Consider the following 18,275-nt stretch of genomic DNA (forward strand, 5'->3'; position numbering starts at 1 on the left):
ACCCATCGTCCTCGACCGCCCACACACGTCCTCGCACCCGCGACATCAGACGGAGAGTCCAGATCCTTTGTTCCCGGGGTCCGACTCTCGCACTTTTCTCCAGATCCCGACCAGAGTGCGTTCCTAGAAGGACAAGCGCGAAAGGCGCTTTCTCCATCGCCATGTCTGGCAGCATCGCATCCAAGGTCAGTCCTGCCATCGCTGCGTCCGCCCGAAGCCTGCAGCTTGAATCCCGCAGCTTCTGCGCCTGCCAATGCCTGAATTCTGCTAATCGCGCTTCCCGCAGAACCTCTACGAGCTCCTGGGTAACTCCTCTGCGACCCCGCAAACGCGTCCGCAACTTCCATCTCACAGTTTTCACTAGGCAACGACCCGGAGCTCGATCCCGAGAGGAAACAGCCTGAGCCGCCTACCAAGGCCATTGACAAGCCAGCTGCCCGCTCCGGCAAGCGCAATGCTGGCGCTGAGGCCCCGCTGAAGGACGCTCGCGCCGCCCCCGCTCCCCGCGGTGGCCGCCAGCAGTTCGGCGGCAGTGAAGGAGGTAAGAACGCAGAAGATGAAGCAGCGAAGCTCTCGTCCCGATTGCAGCGTGCATCGAGTGCAGACGGATGCAGCCTTCGCAATTGACGTTAACCGCGGCTGATGCAATACCCCGCAGCTTTCCGCGACCGCAACGCTGGCAGCGCCAACAACCGTGGCAAGCCGACCGAGGACGGCCTCCGCCAGGACCGCACCTCCAACCGCCCGAGAGGTGAGTCGCGCATTTGACACAAGTTGTCTCAGGACTAACTGAACTTAGGCGAGCAGCGTGGTGGCCGCGGTGGCCGCGGCGGTCCCCGCCGTGATGACCGCCACAGCCGCTCTGGTGTCTCGTAAGAAAGCCAAACATCCAACTGCATTCCGATGACATGAGCTCTGACCCAATTGCAGCGATCACCCCAAGCAGGTCCAGCAGGGCTGGGGCGGCGAGGATGGCAACAAGGAGCTTGCCGACGAGCAGGCCGGCGAGGCCATTGCCAAGCAGGAGGAGGATGCCGCCGTCGGCGATGCTGCCGAAGGTGACGCCGCCGACGCCGCTGCCGAGGAGGAGAAGGTCAAGAGCTATGACGACTACCTCGCTGAGATTATGGAGAAGAAGGCTGCTCTTGGCGGCAACGTCGACGTCCGCAAGCCCAACGAGGGTGCGGCCAAGAAGTTCCCCGAGGGCAAGCCCATCGAGCACGTCGAGGAGGAGGTCTTCTTCGTCGGTGATGGTGGCAAGAAGGGCCGCGAAAGGAGCAAGAAGGAGAAGAACCAGCTCGACCTCGGCGACATCTACGGCCGTGGTGAGGAGCGCGGCGGTTTCCGTGGCGGCCGTGGCGGCCCCCGTGGCGGTGGCCGTGGCGGTCCCCGTGAGGGTGGCTTCCGTGGTGAGGGCCGTGGCCGTGGTGGCCGCGGTGGCCGCGGTGGTGAGCGTGGTGGTGCCGCCCGTGGCGGTACTCGCGTCAACCTCCAGGACACCAGCGCTTTCCCCAGCTTGGGCGCATAAACGAGCCGACCATCGAAGACTCGGCGCGTCCTGATTCCAAGACGATCGGATCGGACTGAAACCGGATTCACTACTCTATGCTAGGCTATCTTCGGGCTGCTAGCATCATATCAAGCTTTTTCCCAATATTGCGACTATGATGGACATCGAGGGCTCGTCTTCTCATGTTGGGAGGGGCTACAAGGTGTATTCAATCAAAAAATGAACAGACAGGCAATGTACGAGACCTTTTGCAAAGTGTGTGTCATCCGTTTCTGGTTTTTCATGTGATTTTCCCTACGGTAAACTTCGACTTGCTCATTGACTTTCTTGTTCTATTCCCCCTATGCCGAGAGGGAGCGATGGCCAGCGCTTAAGGGAAAACTTCCATGTCTCTAGTAACCCAGCAACCTTGAGTCTCGAGCGTTTCAAGGAACATGAGATGGTCATTCAACGGAACGTACTCCGCCCCTCATTTCCAGTGACGGAAGCCTTTCCCACCGGGTGACCTGTGAAATGGACGACGTGAAGGAATCGCAGTAGTAGTAGTAGTGACATGTTCCTTTCGTTTCTCCGTCACTACTGCTGCTGCACGCATGCCTGGTTCGCGGTGCCGTTCCTTGGTTTTTCCCTTTCCAGGTTCATCATTTGCAATGACGCCAACGTACCAACCACAAATCGTATGACAGGACACACAGGCCACCCACCCACCCACCTACCCGCTTCCCCGCCAACGAAAAAGCGCTGTTTATTTCCTACCCTTCTTCCCCGTCCCAGCGTCCCGGCGTCCCGGCGCATGTTGTGACTAACTAACGTCCATGTGAGACGTGTGCCAAAAAAAAAACCACAGCAGTTGGGTGGGCATGGGGAAGACCTGCAAGAACCTATCTAAATGTCGCAACCCCACGTGCAAAGGGGTCAGTCACAAGGGATGATGATGCGTGCGAGGGGGGAGGGGGGTCTGGGTCTGGGCCGGTAGGCTCTGGTGCGAAGTTTTCCCAACGTTTTTTTTTTCATACATTTTCCCTGGCGTGGCGCTTGCGGTACTCCTGTCTCATTGTGTGTGTTTGAGAGAGAGAGAGAGAGTGAGAGAAAATAGTCTCCCTGTAGGGTGTAGTCGTTGTCGAGAGAGAGAGAGTATGATTGGTTGCGATGGCCAACCATTTTTGCGAAAGAACGAAAGCATAGAAGTCGACACCACGACCTACACGCGTAAGAGAGGTAGGATCAACACAAGTTTGAAATGCGTTTAGTAGCTTCTCATAAGGACCACGATTTAGTTAGGCTATCTCTGAAGTACTTCCACGTCCACCACTAGTAAACAATACATGATCCACGGCAAACTAATTTCTGGGCAAAGCTACGGATCCTTTCACATAGCAGAGGCGTTCAAAGAGTGTTCGAAAGAAAAGCTTTAAATTTCGTTCTTGTACAAAATCGCCAAACTCCATGGGCCATGGTGTGAGTCAAGGCACGGGAATTCCGTCGCAACTCTACGTGCCTTCTGAAACCCATGCCTGCTTGCTCGAACTGCCGCGAAACAAGCCAACACGCGCTATACTGGCCATTTCCTGTTTTCATCCTGTACCCTCATGCATGACTGACTGATGCTCGCTTTTCATCCTTTTGTTTGGCGATCCCTTGCCCTTACTCCGGACACCCCACCCAGCCTTCCGAGTTCCGATAGTTCCATCAATACCACACCAGAAAGAAAAAGAATCCGTCACAGTTCCTTCCCCGTTAGACACACGCCCTCCCTACTCGAGTGAAGGAACTCGAGAGAAGAGGGATAAGAAGCCATCTTCTTTCCCGATTACAGCCATCATTATGGTCCTTCCCGTTTTCGCGCCCGAGTTTCCCAAATCACTGGAAGGGGAGAAGCGAAAGGGGTTTAACATAAAAGAGGAAGAATGCCCAAAAAGTCTAAATGTTGGGAAAGAAGAGAAATAGAAGCCCTATCATAACAAGAAGGAAGCGCTAGTAAACCACCAACTACTCATACAGCGTCCGAAATAGCTTTGTCTGAAGCCAAGTGAATACATCAACCCTTCATCGTCGCAAGGAAGTTGTCCAAATCGAATTCCTCCTGGTACTGTCGTTCGTCCCAAAGCTCGCCCAGTTCATCCAAGAAGCCCTTCTTGCCCTTCTCTCTGACTTCGCCAGTTGCGTCAACGGCATCGTCTTCGTGAATGGTATCGTTATTTGCGCCACCTGGATTGGCCATGTCCGCGCCGTCCGTCGACAAGTTGAAGAGATCAAGAATCTGATCTGTTTCCATGGTGCCTAATCCAGCGTTCTGTTGATTGACGACTGTGCTGGCAACATCGATCTTGAAGCGCTGGAGGCTAAGGATCTTCTCCTCAAGAGTACCGCGAGTGACGATGCGGTAGACGTTGACAACCTTCTTCTGACCGATGCGATGGGCGCGATCCATGGCCTGCATATCCTTCTGCGGGTTCCAGTCGTGTTCGACAAAGATGACCGTGTCAGCACCAGTAAGGTTGAGCCCCAGACCACCAACGCTGGTGGTCAGCAACAAAACGTCGTAACTGGGATCCGAGTTGAATTTGTTGACGATCTCCTGGCGACGGCTCGCTTCGACACCACCGTCGAGACGCATGAACTGTACCGAGGGCAACATCTTCTTGAGCACAGTGTCCTGAACCATGTCCAGCATCTCCTTCATTTGACAGAAGATGAGGGCGCGGTGAGGGGAAACGGCCTCGGCAGCGTTGGGAATGTCGCCATGGCCTGCGCCTTCCGACGGCGTGGTTCCGATACCACAGTCTAGGAGAAGATCACGGAGGGCGTTGAGCTTGGGTGCATGGGCAGGGTCGGCAAGGCTGCTGCCGCTCTTGGAAAGGTAGCCTTGGACATCCTGGTACTGCTTGTGCTCCGGTTTCATGACAAGTGCCGGAGAGTTGCATAGCTTGCGCATGTACTGCAGGGCTTGGAAGATGTGCTGCTTGCTTTCCTTGTCACTGCTCGTGGCCTTCTCGGCGATGGTCTTCCCTTCTTTCTTGGAGAAGTCTTCGAAAAGCCTCCGTTGCAAGTCAGACAAGTCGCAGTAATAGTTCTGCAGAATCTTGGGCGGAAGGTCATCCAGAACCTCCTCCTTCAGACGACGTAGCAGGAATGGCAGAACTTGCTTGTGCAGAGCCTCAATCGCCAGAGCACCGGCTTCTTGCTCCTTAGACGACGACTTGGAAAAGCGTGAAGCCGCGATGGGCTTGGCAAACCGATCTTGGAAGACCTTCTCTGTACCCAGGAAGCCAGGCATGAGGAAGTCAAACAAAGACCAGAGTTCCAGGACGTTGTTCTGAATAGGCGTGCCCGTAAGGATTAGACGGTGGTTGGAGATGAGGCGCTTGACGGCATAGGTGGTTTTCGTCTTGCTGTTCTTGATCAGGTGGCCTTCGTCAAGGACGCAGTAGTTCCAGTTCAGAGGCGCCAACACTTCGATATCATTACGGCAGATATCGTAGGAAGTGATGACGATGTCCGCCTCGGCAAGCTCACTGCGGACCTTGGCACGCTCTGCAGGCGGGCCAACGTAGGCGACAGGGTTCAAGAACGGGGCGTAGGTGCGGATTTCCTGCTGCCAATGACCAGAAAGAGTGGGCGGGCAGACGATCAACGACGGTAGGCGACGGGCATCAGGCGATGCTGTGTTCTTGTACTCCTCTTCACGGTTGTGGTGGTCGCTTGCGACGATGCAAATGGTCTGCAAGGTCTTTCCAAGACCCATGTCGTCACACAGAATGCCGTGCAGGTGGTAGCGATTGAGGAAAGCAAGCCAGTTGATGCCCTCTTGTTGATAGGAGCGAAGCTCTGCCTTGATCGCGACTGGGATCTCGAATGGCTCGACCTTCTTCGCATCAAGCATTTGAGCGATGAACTTGCGCTCACGATCTCTGCCCTTCAAAAGCTCTTCCGAAAGGCCTGGCGGGTCGGGAATGCCGGCTTCAAGAGGTACAAGCTTGACAAGAGTGGCGAATGTCGTGGTTGCGATCAGACGGACGTCGTTGTCAGAATCGCTCATACGGCCCAGGACAGGGACGATGAGGAAGATGACGTACGGCAGGATTCCATCTTCCATGACATGAATGAGATGATAGATGCATTCGATGACTCCCTGCCGGCAATGAACGTCGACCGGGTTGCTGATGGATGGCATAACCTTCTCGACCAGCATGGTGATGCCTTGAACCGTCATGATACTGCAAATTGTTGCGAAACATTTTGCAGCAGCGTATCGAAGGACCGAAAGCTTCGATTGCAATGCCCTTGCGACGAGTGGAAGCAGATCGAGAACAAAGGCGTGCAAATCCGTGTGGAACCTGCCGACCAGCGCGCGTAATGTGGAAAGACCGTCGACGACTTCTTGACCCAGAACATTGTCCGGATCTCTGATGTCACTCGGTAGCTCATCATCTGCGAATGCCTGCTTGATGGGTTCTTCGATGAGGGTACGAAGGATCGGGATCCTCTCGAACAACTGGCTGCCAAAGTTGATGACCATTTGCTCCAAGGCTTCCTTTGCACCGCGCCTGGTGATGCGAGCTGCCTTGGCCTCTCTTTCAAACTTTGCCGCATCGGGATGGTCTCTGATGTCCTCCTCCTTCTTGAGCGAGAGAATGCCCACTTCCACATCGGCATTGACGTGGAACTCGGGGGTCTCGGCAGTCTCCATGCAGCAAAACTTGACGAGGTTTCCGACAACCTTCTCGACAACAACGCGCTTGCCGCTGGCAGCGACATGATCGACGAGGACTGCAACGGCGGCTGCGGAGCGCTTCTGGAGTTCTTGGTTTTCTTCGTTCTTGACGCTGTCCATCATACCCTTGATGGTCAGCGCAGGCTTCTTCGGAATGTCCCGGAATGCCACGACTGCCGCAGCCGAGGCAGCTTTGATGCGGATATCTCTTTCTTGCTTCACGGCCTTGGCCTCATCGATAGCGTATTGGACATCTTGCTGAGCAGCAACCAATGGCTGGGTCGCGGCGACGCGACTTGCTGGTGTCAAAGACTTCTTGAGCCTGTCGAAGTCGGGTCCGACAATCTTCTCGCCATCCGTGATGGAGAAGGCATATTGGCTAGCGTCTGGCTCGCCCTGCACGATTACAGCCAGTTGAGGCAGCTTTGCAGGAGCAACGTGGCCGAGATCGCGGAAAGTGTTGAGGAGAGATTGACACTGCGCTCGTACTATTGTCAGATAACTCGTGAGGTCCCCGTAACAGACGGGCCTCTCATCTTCGACCATCGGGCGGAGAGCCTTAACAAGATCTCGAGAAAGTTCGTCCTTCTCAGCTCCGGAAGCCTTCGCAAACTCCTCGCTGATCATGCATGTAGTGAGCTGAGACGTAGAGAAGGCGGAGCGCAAGTGGGGCAGCAGCCGAGGACCAAAGACGCCTTGTCGAGATGATTCGGGCCACAACGCCATAGCTTTACCTAGTGCTTGAGCTGCGAAGATCTTAGACCGGACCAAAGTGTCGGCGCCGACGAGATCCACGTCGCCCTCCATCATGGGCGAGTCAATGTTGTGTGCCGAGGGCGGGGGTGTGTCTTTCTCTTTGTGCTTTTCCACTCTGCGGCGTTTCTTTGGCTGACCATCAGCAGCGGGCGCTGACACCGGGGAGGCTCTCCTTGTTGCATGGCCGATGGGTGCGTAGGACTGGCCAGAGGGTCTGATGAAGAGAGTGGGGTCCATGGGAATAGGGTGGCGAGAAACGCCGATGGGATGGACGGTCAGAGTGACCAGAGGGTCAATGTGCGGCTGAAACTCGTTTGCAAATGCATCTGGGCCAGCTGTGGAAAGAACCTCGAGATGCTTGTTCCAAACCTGAAGGGAAAGCTTCAGGACCTGTTCATTGCGCTCGACGAGTAAGTTCTGGTAGATTAGTCGAAGGGCTTTGCCGTTGATCCAGCCTTTAGTACCCTCTCCCTCGATGTCAAGGAAAGTGAGAAGAGCTCTCAGTACAGCGGAGCGCACACTGGTGATGGTGTGGCGGAGGAAGGGGAAGAGGCGAGGGACTAGATGGGTGAATGACTGTTCGGGATCCTTGGCCGCGTTAAGTTTCATCGCGTCTAGGACTTCGGTAAAGCTACAGAGCTTCGCAAGGAGGTCCATGACTGAACCTGTGCTGGCGCTAAGGTCATCGCTGAGATTCGACAGGCAATCCCAGACGATGCCAATGAGTTGGTTTAGAGCAGCGGGCCTGAGGTTGACGAATTCCTTGGCGACTGGTATCAGCGTTGCCGCACTGACGGCACGGACGTCGTCGTCGAAATCGCCGAGGCCCCGCATGACCGCGCTGAGCACACCGTCCATGAGAGAGGGGTCCGTCAGGAGGAGATCATTCCGTACGGCGACCAAATACCTCATGCCGATCATGCCACCGTGGCAAGCTTGCCAGACGCGCTTCTCATTGAATTCGTCTTGCATCACCAAGCGGTAGAGGACCGTGTACACGGCCCGGACAAGGTCGGAAGAAAGGTATTGTAGTACCGCACCGAGCGTCTGGCCTGCAGTCTCTCGGATGGGTGCAACGACATTATCTGACACATAGTCGCCGAATCGGTCCAGCATGAAGACACAGCAGATCCGACATGACATGTCATCCAGCCACCTCTGGTTCTGAAGGTCGTTTTGCCTCCGGGTCTTTCCATGCTGCCTTCCAGCGCCTGCTCCATGCACTCGGACAACTTCTCGAAGACCCATTGCTGCACCATGCCTGATCTCCCAGTTGGGGTCGAAGAGGTCCACGGTCAGGACCTCACACAGCCTATCGTAGGGCCACTCCAAACCTTGCTGTTCTTCTTCGGTCTGAATCGTTGGCTTCTCGGGTGCGGCTGTGCCCTTGAATTCGGATACAACCTTGGAGTCGTCATCGTCGCCATGGCGTTCTAGCGAGAAGTAGTCGTTGACCTTGTTCTCACCCGTCTCTTCTTCGGGTTTGACCTCTGTCTTGACCGGGTGAGGCTCTGCGGGCGTTTGCGGATAGTCTTGGCTTTGGCTTGGCCTACGTGTCGCAAGATCAATGACGCGGACTTTGTTAGCTTGACCCTTGAGGTGCATTTTGTTCTTGCGCTTCAATGCATTGAGCTGCCTCTTGCTGAGTGCGTGTCCGTTCTCGTCGACTGGGGTCTGGGCTGAGTGGTCGCCGTTCGGGGACACGGCGGTGTTCTGACTAGGTGAGGATATGCTGTTCTGGCGTGATACCGTCGTGTCGATTTTGTGCAGGCCAGGTGTGGGCGGCGGCATGCTCGCTCGTGAGTTTGCGGGCGCGGCGATGTCGTCGTGGGTGACAATGTCCTCGTCCATGTAGTCGCCACCGATACCGAGACGGGCTTTCAGGCTTTTCTTTTGGTAGGCGAGACGCTCTGCGGGATCCATAGCAGCCAGTTTGAAGTCATACTCACGGCCGGCGCTGCCGAGGAGGTGCTTTCCGTTCCTGAGGATCATCGGAATGTCCAGAGTCTCGAGCTGCAGCTGGTCATCGGAGAGCGGAGGAAGCTCAACCTCGTCCTCTTTCTTGACGGAGCCATTCGAGTGGCCATTGGTCTCGGACGTGATGGGCTCGTCTTCCTCATTAGGATCGAATTTTTCGGCATTCTCGACGATGCCGCCCATGGCCTTCGCAGCAGCGGTGCGCGTGTCCCATGACTTGGAACGCAAGTACGGGATGACTCGGGTGAGGAGGTTGAAGAGCTCCTCGGGGTGCTGCTTCTGGATGTCGGCAAGCTGCTGGGCAGCAGTGTTCCGGATGAGCTGCGTGCTCCCGGTTTCCAGAAGGCTGTCGTGTCATAGGGTCAGCAGGTGGTCTCGAAAAGGGCGATCCCGCGCATCAGGGCGCCAGGGCGCAGAAGGCGAGGGAGCACGTACGTGACTAAGCGATCCAGCCTGTACCATTACCAGTCAGCACAACAGTTCTGTCAGGGGTGGCGGGGCGCCAAGAGGCCCGTCCAGCGATCCGTGGGGGGCCGGAAATGACGATCGTCATGTGATTGGCTGCAGGGCACTCACCGGGACGCCATAGTTTACGCCTCCTGGCAGGTCCGACACACTCGAACTGATTAGCTAAGAGCGCGAAGTCGTGTCCACCGCGGCAGCAGCAAGATGGCGATGGAAAAGGTGTGGTGGTGCGCTGCGCAGTTCGGTGGCTGGTGCAAGACCATTACCCATGCATCTCGCGCATCGGCGGGGGGCGGGTCGGGGGCGGGGGCCGGGCTCGGGGCTGGGTGGTGTGCTGCGGCGGAAAAACCGGGCGGCGCTTGATGTTGGTGCGGTGGTGACATTCGCTCTGGCGGGCGCGCGGTCGTAATTAAGTATTTGCGCGCTCGTGAGAAACGGCCCTTGTCGCGTAGGTCGCGCCTTGCCGGAGCGGGACTAGCGGTGCTCGCTCCCGCCGCTAAGCCCAGGACGTGCCCAAGATCAGCACTCTGCCATCGGCTTTGACTCCAACGACTCCATGTGAGTGGCCGCTGCTGCACGCGTCTCGTTGCGCTGCACCCGCCTTCTGGCTGAAGAATGCTGCCTCCGGGGCGCCGTCTGCCGCCTGGCCGCCTGGCCGCCAGCGCCGCTGCTCTGCGCGGGCCGGAGACGCGGCCACGCGCGCTGACGCTGCCACGCCGCGCCTGGGGCCCGTCTGGCGGCAGGCGCGACCCTGGCCGCGACCATGGGCGCCCGGACTGAGGCCGTGCCGGGGTGCACGCTCAATTTGCGGATGCGCAGGAGATCGCTGCATCGCCGCATCGCCGCGCACTGCTTCCTCTCACTCTGCCCCACGCCGCCGCCCACGCCCGACGGTTTCCACTGTGCACTCGGTGCGCAGCCACCCGCGCTCGCCGGATGGAAAGGACAGCTGTCATCAGCCTCAGCCTTGTCTAGTCTGGCCGGGAGCCTATCTTCTAGCGTCTACCCCGGGAACGCCCTGCACCCACTCAGCCACGTCGCGTCAAAGCTTCGCCAGCCTCTTGTTACCTCGCCGGCCATCTATCCGCTCCTTTCGCCCACTCCCGCAACACGTTCTTCTTCACCTTCCCCGTCGACGTCTTCGGCAGCTCCTCCACCACCTCCACCTCGCGCGGCACCATGAACTTGCTGATTGCGCTGTGCTTCTTCGCCCACGCGATGAGCTCGTCGCCCTCCAACGCCTTGCCCTGCTTGACCGTTATGAACGCCTTTGGCCTCTCGCCCCAGTGCGAGTCGGGGACCGCCACGACGCCTGCCTCCAACACATCCGGATGAGTCACGAGCATACCCTCCAAGGCTACAGAGGAAATGTTTTCGCCACCTGGCCGCGCCGCCGTCAGCAAAATTCGACCCCAACGCCAAGCATCTCAACCGACCCTGAAAACTTACCGCTGATGATGATGTCCTTTGCCCTGTCCAGGATCTGGAGCGCGCCGTCAGGATGCCATACCGCCAGGTCTCCCGAGTGCAGCACACCACCAGCGAACAGCTTCCTGGTGGCTTCCGGGTCGTTGTAGTAACCCTTGGAGCAGATATTTCCGGTGAAGACGATTTCTCCGATCTCCGTTCCATTCTTCTCTACGTCGACGATCTCCCCCTCCGGAAGCTCCGTCTTGACCACGCGGATAGGAAGGCTCGTCACGAAGGCATGCCCCTGCCGCGCCATCCTTGCGTACTTTTCCTTCAAGGGCAGCTCCTCCCATTCAGGCATATGGTAGCCCTTCGTAATAGGCCCGTACGTCTCAGTCAATCCATAGACGTGCACAGGATGGAGGTTCAGATCCGTCATGGTCTCGAAAAGATGCGCGGTTGGTGGACTAGCGGCCACGGTCACCCGGACCGGCTGGGGAAGACGTTCTGCCTCGTCCGCGGCACACAACAGCGTGTTGACCGTGGGTGCGGCATTAAAGTGAGTGATCTTTCCTTGTTTAAGTAACTCCCAAATCCGGGGATAGTCAATCTTTCGGAGACAATAATGGGTTCCGCGCACAGCCGTAACTGCCCAGGGAAAGGTCCAGCCTGTCGCATGTTAGCCAAGCATCCTCCACGTTGATCGCGAGTGCTTCTCCACAGCCAGTGCTCGAGCGATTTTGCTGCAGTCGGAGGGAAATCGAGTTCAGGCTCTTCAACCTACCACAGGCATGAAACAAAGGCAGCGTCCACAGGTAGCCACATCTGCCGTTATGGAAGTTCAATCCGCTCTCCACCACGTTACCCATCGCAGCCAAATACGCGCCTCGGTGCGTGTACTCGACTCCTTTGGGTCGGGCCGTCGTCCCGCTTGTATATGCCAAAGCAATGACATCGTCCTCGTGGGCCGCCTGCGCCTCCAATCCCGACCAGCCCTTGCTACCCTGCTGCTTATCGTAGTGCAAACCCTCAAGTACGGCTTCGTCAAACGGACCACTCAGCTCGCCCTCGGTAGCATCCGTATCCGTGTCCACGAGAATGGGAATCGAGGGGCTGGTGGCGCGGTAGCTGTCGAGCAACGACGTGAATTCGGCATCGACAATGATTATATCTGCACCCGAGTGCTGGAAGATATAGGATATGTCCTCGGATTTGAGACGGTAGTTGACAGCTATCACTCGGCCGGTTCAAAGTCAGCCAACCTTTGCTCCTTCTCTCTCCCCTTCTCTCCCGAGATACATCTGACAGACGCCAAGTGCCGCTGCAACGGACTCGTAATGGGGCAATGGGGGCACTGAGGCAGCAGTTGGAAAATCGGCTCTGTCGCTGACGCACAGCGGAAGCCCAGCTACCCCTTGCGCTCCACAGACGCTCCCTCTCCTACGCCGCTCTTTGAACACGGCACCCCCATCAATCTCAGGTTCGACGTACCGATATTGACTGCACCCGCCGCGGCGATGCCAAACAAACTCTCCAGAAAAGCCGGGGTGTTGGGCGCGAGAATACCGACACGCTTGTAGGCGTGCTTCTTTAGGAAATACGCTAGTCCGCGGGCACGATCTGCCGCCTCTTCGTACGTACGGCGCAAGGTGCGGCCGTTGGCTGTGACGTGATGAATTGCCTCTGCCTACATTTTCCAAGGCTTTGTGTTAGTCGCTGGGGTCTCAAATGGCAGAACTGAACCCTCTTCCTGTATGGGAGAGTGTGCACAAGATGTAAGCTGACCCCCCTTGCAAGTGCAGCTACCAAGACCCGGAGAACCGTCCATCGTAATGAAATCGGGGGGAGATGGGGGTATCTAGCATTACATTTGGCTCTATAGCTGCCGCACGCGGCAAGAAGCTGGTGGGCGAAAGTGTGTGGAAATTGTAGCGGTGATTGTATTCCAGTGCGTTGTTGGTAGCTTGGTGGGAGCTGCTGCCGCCCTTAGCCGAGGCAGTGGCAGGTGAGGGGAACAGCTGCGCAGCGAGGTTCTGCAGCCGTAGCAGCGCGCCGGACATGGTCGGAGCGGAGAGGGAGAATCAATCGCAGGAGAAAGGCACGAGAGGGAAGAGGAGCGGCACGAAAGACGGTAGAGAGTTGTGGTTACGGAAGCAGGAAGCAGGAAGCAGGAAGCAGGAAGCAGGAAGCAGGAAGCCAGGGACGGTGCTCCCGCTGCGGGGATCCCGACAGCCGGCCGGCGCGGGATTCTAGGAGCTACGTATGGCTCGACGTAGCCGCACAAGCGCGCGAATGGGTCCAACGACGACACATGTGGAGGAATGTGGGGAAGCGAACAGAGGCCGCCGATCACACTCGGCGAGTTAGCTCCGCACACCCGAAGCTTCTCGCGTCATGCGCGAAACTACTGGCCGGCTGCCTAGATGCGAAAGCCACAAGGTTGCACGGATTCTGAGCCTAAAGGAGACGTCAGTGGGTGTAGGGGCCCTGAAATTGCGCAGCTCGTCTTGCCGGCGTTTGCTGGACAGGTCGCAGACAGGGCTTTTGCAGTTTTCCATTTCTTGAAATTACTACAAGCCATAAGCGGGGAAGCAGCAAAATAGGTATTTTTGAGAAGCCTTTTTGGATTGTTCGAGCATATCCATCCCATGCCTCCCAATCTCGGTCGTTGAATTTTTCGTGTGCCGGCAAGTCGAATCCGAGAACGGAGGAGATTCACGACCGTCTCCTCATTCCCATGCATACGCGCCGAACCGTGCCCACTACCCTTGCATTTGAACAAGCAATGCCACCGGTGACCATAACCCGAATCTAGTAACCGTACTCGGCAAGCTGAGTCTTGACCTTCTCGTCGACCTTCGCGGACTTCTGGGCGTCCGAGAGCTGTCTCCTGAGAGCCTTCTTGCGCTCGTAGTAGGCAGCGCTCTTGACCTTCCTCCTCTCCTCGAGCCTGCATCACCTCAGTCAGCTCCTGGCCGCCACAACAACCCAGACCCCGCAAGTATACGTACCTGGAGACGACATCCTGGTACTTCCAGCCGAACTCGTGACCCAGACGACCGACGGTGCAGTACTTGCGGCCGGGCTTCAACCTGAGGATGCGGAGAGCCTGGGGAACGACGACGCGCTTCATGTGGTCGTAGGGCTGGGGAACGCCCTCGAAGGTCTTGAGACGCTCCAAGGCAGCGGCACCGCGGGCGGTCTTGTGGGGAATCATGCCGCGGACGGTGCGCCAGAACATCTTGGAGGGAGCGCGGAAGTGGAAGGGACCTGGGTGACGGCATCAGTACGGCGGGCGGGGGGGAGCGCGCGTGGAAATGGGCTACTAACCACCACGGGTGGGGTTGTAACGGGTCTGCTTGCGCAAGAAGGCCTGGTACTTCACTGTTGTCTCCGTCAGCGGTGCTCGGAAGCCGGATTGCTGCCGGACCACGCAGAATCAGGCGCTCGGTCGCGGGTCCGGACGGTCGCCAATGGTGGACGTACACTTCGCGCGGAAGAACTCTCCGGAGATGTTGAGGGCCTCGCAGCGGACGACCACGATCTTCTGGCCGGTGAGCAGCTGCTTGGCCACGGTGCTGGCCAGGCGGCCAAGCAGGTGACCCTTGCCGTCGATGACAATCACGGGCTCGAAGGTCGACATCCTGCTCGATTTGCTGTCGGGTTGGTGGGTGTTAGTGGGATGTCGCTGTCGTTGGTCGTCTCGGTGCGCAGGTCGGATTTTCGAGTGGTGTTCACAATCGGCCGTGCAAGCGAGTGCGGCTCGGATCAACCAGTTAATCCGCCCGACGCCGGCCGCACGCGCGAAAATAGGAGCCGCGCACCTGCGATCCTCGATCGCAACCGCAGTCTGGAGGCCACGTCAAACAAAGGCGTTCCGCTCTCTGCAGCCGCACCGTGTTGCTGTGTGCGACCCGCCCTGAGAGCCGCGTCTCGCGTCCGTTCGGCTCGCTGCAACTGTGTGCGAGGCCCAAGGGTCCCGAGCTTCACCGCCCGCCTCCAACTCCACATATACGCTTCGCAACCTTGTTCTCACCTCGACTCTCTGACAGCTCTGCTCCTTCTGCCCGCCTCCAGACCCCGTTCGTCCGTCCGCAGTCTATCGTATGGGTCGGCTTGTTTCTCCTATTTTGGGACGAGCATACGAACCCGCTCCAGTCCCCACATTATGCATCACTAACCCTCGTGCTCAGCAAGCATCCCCGAGTCAGCGTGCGTCATGCTGGCTGGGTGTTTGTTGCACGATTCTGGTCCGGTTACGTCCATATCAGTCCACCCTATGCTACATTCCCGCACGGTCCTCTACGTCATTCCTGGCACTGCTGCAGTTGTCCTGGATACAGTCACTTCGTCAATTGGCTCGCAGAACATCTATTCGCTCTCCTGTCCACTCGAGTGGCTGTTGAGGTTTGCAAGCACGAGCGTCCAGTGATTTTCCTTGCAAGAAGTCGCTTCCTCCTCGCCCGGGCTAGTGCTTTAAGCTGATGTACCCCATCGCCTTTCGCCATTTCCTCACGATATCGCATCGCTACTCGGACTCAATTCAGTCAAGGGACAGGTTTTCTAATGGCGATAAACTCATTTCATCTTAATGCTAATACCAAGAATGGTATATCTTGTCCTTGCAGCTTGAGTAGTAATGGACTAATCATCCGTTTCCGGTGATACTTTACTCAGACGTGAGCGAAACAACTCTGGTGCTGTCGCGCGCCACCAGTTTCATGCCTCCTTCCAAGCCATAGCGCGGCCCATCGTGAAGGTATAGCAACGAAAGCTGTTTGTCTCTGAAAGGGAATGAATCTATGTAGTGTGCTTCCCATTATTTACGACATGGTTTCTTAGCTCTCCGATCACGACCGCACAAGGACGAACTAAATTTGATGCGCAACACGAGCGCTGCCAAAACGCTTTGGCTCACATCCTTTCGCATGCTTAGAGACATCAAACCCCTCAAGACTGGTGACCGACCGTTACTTGTTGTATGCCTCTATATGGCATCACTCGACGCTGGGCGCACTACACTACTGCAGTCTGTGCTCGCCGCCTGGAGGCTCTTCAATCTGCCCGTTCTTGCCTCGCTCGAGAGCCCGAAGGCGTTTTCGAGATCAGGAAGATATGGCAGGCAAGATTTCAAGTTCAGCTGCGCTCCGCCTTGCATCCGCTATGGGGAGCGTGGGATTTCCAAGGCTTTGCTGGCGTCCTCGTGGGAGGGCATGAACACTAGACGACATTAGACGCTAATTGACGCTCTTTTCCACGACTTTGAATGATCATCGGCCTTGATGTGGGGGTTTGGTAGTTTTGAGCCTAGTGGCGAAGTGTGCTGAGCACGGCTGCAAATTGGCTGGAGCTGTTGGACTCAACTATGTTGATATTCAACGCGGAACTAAGAAATACTTCTAGGTCTGGGGGCATCAATACGCCCTAGATACCCCATGACCTAGATTCAATGCTTTCCCCCATCCTTGAAAGCCTCACAGCCGCGTACCTGCTTCATCCATCTCAAGTCTTCGAATTGGCACCGCAACCCAAGCAACAGGGCGGGGTTAAGATTCAACAAGTACGTCTCCGGTCTAGCCACGAAAGTCACCTATCGCTGAGTATGAGAGATGCGAGGAAGCCGCAGAGTAATACGGTCTACTATCATCTTTACGCCGCATTCACGGCCGCCATATGCTGTAGTCTTTGAGACAAATAAAAGCATGGTATATTTGATCCTAGAGATGACACTGACCCTAAACGCTACGTCTCATCCAATTTTCAAACTCCTTGGCAAGGCCTAAATTCGAGCCAGCATCATGCCACACCTCCCTTCGCACACGCCAGTCCATGGCAGTGATCCTTCCATCTCCACTCTCCCCACGACCGCGGCAGCCAAATTCGCATTTCCTTGGGTGGTGGCCAAACACTAACAATGCATGACAACGACAAGACCACGCACGGTGGATATCCCAGTAACAGTCCAAGCCACGCAACAATCGGCTCGATCGTTTCTCTCAGTCCATGCTTAAGGCTAGAGTGACTAGCCACTGCCCAGACGGCCGACGGCCGAGTTCCGCCTTCCGCCTTCCGAAAAGGATGCTGAGCCACGCGGCCCGCGTGGACACGGCATGGTCTAGTCATCCTACCCTTTTCATTCGCGCTCCCCCACTCACCCGCGGAAGGTCCCAAGACCGCGCGCCCAGCCTTCGGTGGAGCGGATGTCGTAGATAGGACGATTGGGAAGAATGGTTGGCAGCCCAAGGATGACGCTTCCGTCGGGGCCGGACAACTCACCCGCTCATCCCAAGAGCCTGGGCGGTGTCCGGCGGAGCGCGAACCAAGAGCTGGGCAGATACGGCGGAACCAGAGTCATCGAGCCACATGGGGAGGGGGAGAGAGACCGAGGTCGCCCGTCATAGCCGTCATTGGCTTTTCCCAAGAGAAGCCACAGAGTTTCGCCACGGCTCTTTCCCCAAGAGCCGGCCTTTCTCAACCCAAGAGGGACAAGGGTCTTTATTTCCATGCCCTTCCCCCTAATAACCCTTACGTTTTACCATCGCGTCACATGTTTCCAAAACTTCCAATATTTTCCAATATTATTTTCGGACTCGACTTTGGTTGCCCAAGCCAAGAGAAAATGGTGGACGGCACAAGAGTGGCGGTGTCTCGTCCCTCCCTCGGCGGCGCCAATGCCTGATCCCCTCCCCCTACCACTTTCGCCAAGAGCGGCGCCCTTGGCGGATCCTCCCCCCCTTTGCACCCTTGCATCCGCCGGCCCCCATCCCTCCTCCTTCCCATCCTTGGCGCGAAACCGAACAAGGCGCACGGCATCTCGAACGCCATGCCGAAAGGCCTTTGGTCGCGCGCGTGTCCGGCAAACCCTTGGTGTTGTTGGTGTTGTTGTTTGGCCCTTCTTCCCTTCCATGTGCCGCGCAGAAGCGAGAGAGAGAGAGAGAGAGAGAGGGCATCCGCAGGGGTTTGGATTAGTTATCACGGTGCGACGGCAGGGTTGGCGGGGTTTCTTCTGGAAAGAAAAGGTATCACCACCAACCTCTAGCCCTAACCCACCCCTGTCACCTCACCGCTCATCAACCCGAAGCTACCTCTCGTTTTAGAGTGGGCCGCTACTCCATCAGGCGACGGGCCCATCTTACGACACATGGGTGTTCCCTCATCAGCCGGAAGCGGGCACATGCTTTCCTCGCTTTCTCGGCGAGGCTAGGTACTACACGCGAGTTCGGATGGTTCGAGGGCCACAAGGATTACTTTGGCGCGCCCCGGCTGGGCACAGTTCCCCGGACACGGCGATATCCGTGGCAGTTTTGCTGCACAAAAAACTTGGGGCCATGTCTGCCAAGGGGGCGCGCAGCTTGCGCACGCAACAGCCGTGGTTTCTGTTCTCCCTCTCGCGCGCAGCTGAACAAAGTGGCCTGTCCGCCCGGGGGGGGGGGGGGGGGGGGG

At 57.2% G+C, this 18,275-nt stretch overlaps 4 protein-coding genes across 4 annotated transcripts; 1 reads left to right on the plus strand and 3 right to left on the minus strand.

The window, feature by feature from the left end:
* Positions 1-161: 161 nt before the first annotated feature.
* On the plus strand, positions 162-1,528 carry BKCO1_12000140 (telomere and ribosome associated protein; the record flags this gene model as incomplete). The annotated part of the gene is made up of 6 exons (XM_020270634.1): positions 162-185; positions 287-305; positions 365-541; positions 659-751; positions 800-872; positions 931-1,528. 6 exons carry the CDS (start codon positions 162-164, stop codon positions 1,526-1,528), a joined length of 984 nt encoding a protein of 327 aa, XP_020132530.1.
* A 2,020-nt stretch (positions 1,529-3,548) lies between these two features.
* BKCO1_12000141 (tbp associated factor) lies at positions 3,549-9,544 on the minus strand (the record flags this gene model as incomplete). The annotated part of the gene is made up of 3 exons (XM_020270635.1): positions 3,549-9,303; positions 9,393-9,410; positions 9,534-9,544. 3 exons carry the CDS (start codon positions 9,542-9,544, stop codon positions 3,549-3,551), a joined length of 5,784 nt encoding a protein of 1,927 aa, XP_020132531.1.
* A 942-nt stretch (positions 9,545-10,486) lies between these two features.
* On the minus strand, positions 10,487-12,892 carry BKCO1_12000142 (amp-binding domain; the record flags this gene model as incomplete). Its single annotated transcript, XM_020270636.1, has 5 exons — positions 10,487-10,803; positions 10,872-11,501; positions 11,617-12,063; positions 12,324-12,519; positions 12,701-12,892. The coding sequence occupies 5 exons, from the start codon at positions 12,890-12,892 to the stop codon at positions 10,487-10,489; spliced, it is 1,782 nt and encodes a 593-aa protein (XP_020132532.1).
* Positions 12,893-13,643: 751 nt separating this feature from the next.
* On the minus strand, positions 13,644-14,475 carry BKCO1_12000143 (60s ribosomal protein l16; the record flags this gene model as incomplete). Its single annotated transcript, XM_020270637.1, has 4 exons — positions 13,644-13,782; positions 13,844-14,102; positions 14,163-14,216; positions 14,319-14,475. 4 exons carry the CDS (start codon positions 14,473-14,475, stop codon positions 13,644-13,646), a joined length of 609 nt encoding a protein of 202 aa, XP_020132533.1.
* Positions 14,476-18,275: the final 3,800 nt, after the last annotated feature.

This window comes from Diplodia corticola (assembly GCF_001883845.1).
Source record: "Diplodia corticola strain CBS 112549 chromosome Unknown scaffold12, whole genome shotgun sequence".
NCBI lineage: Eukaryota > Fungi > Ascomycota > Dothideomycetes > Botryosphaeriales > Botryosphaeriaceae > Diplodia > Diplodia corticola.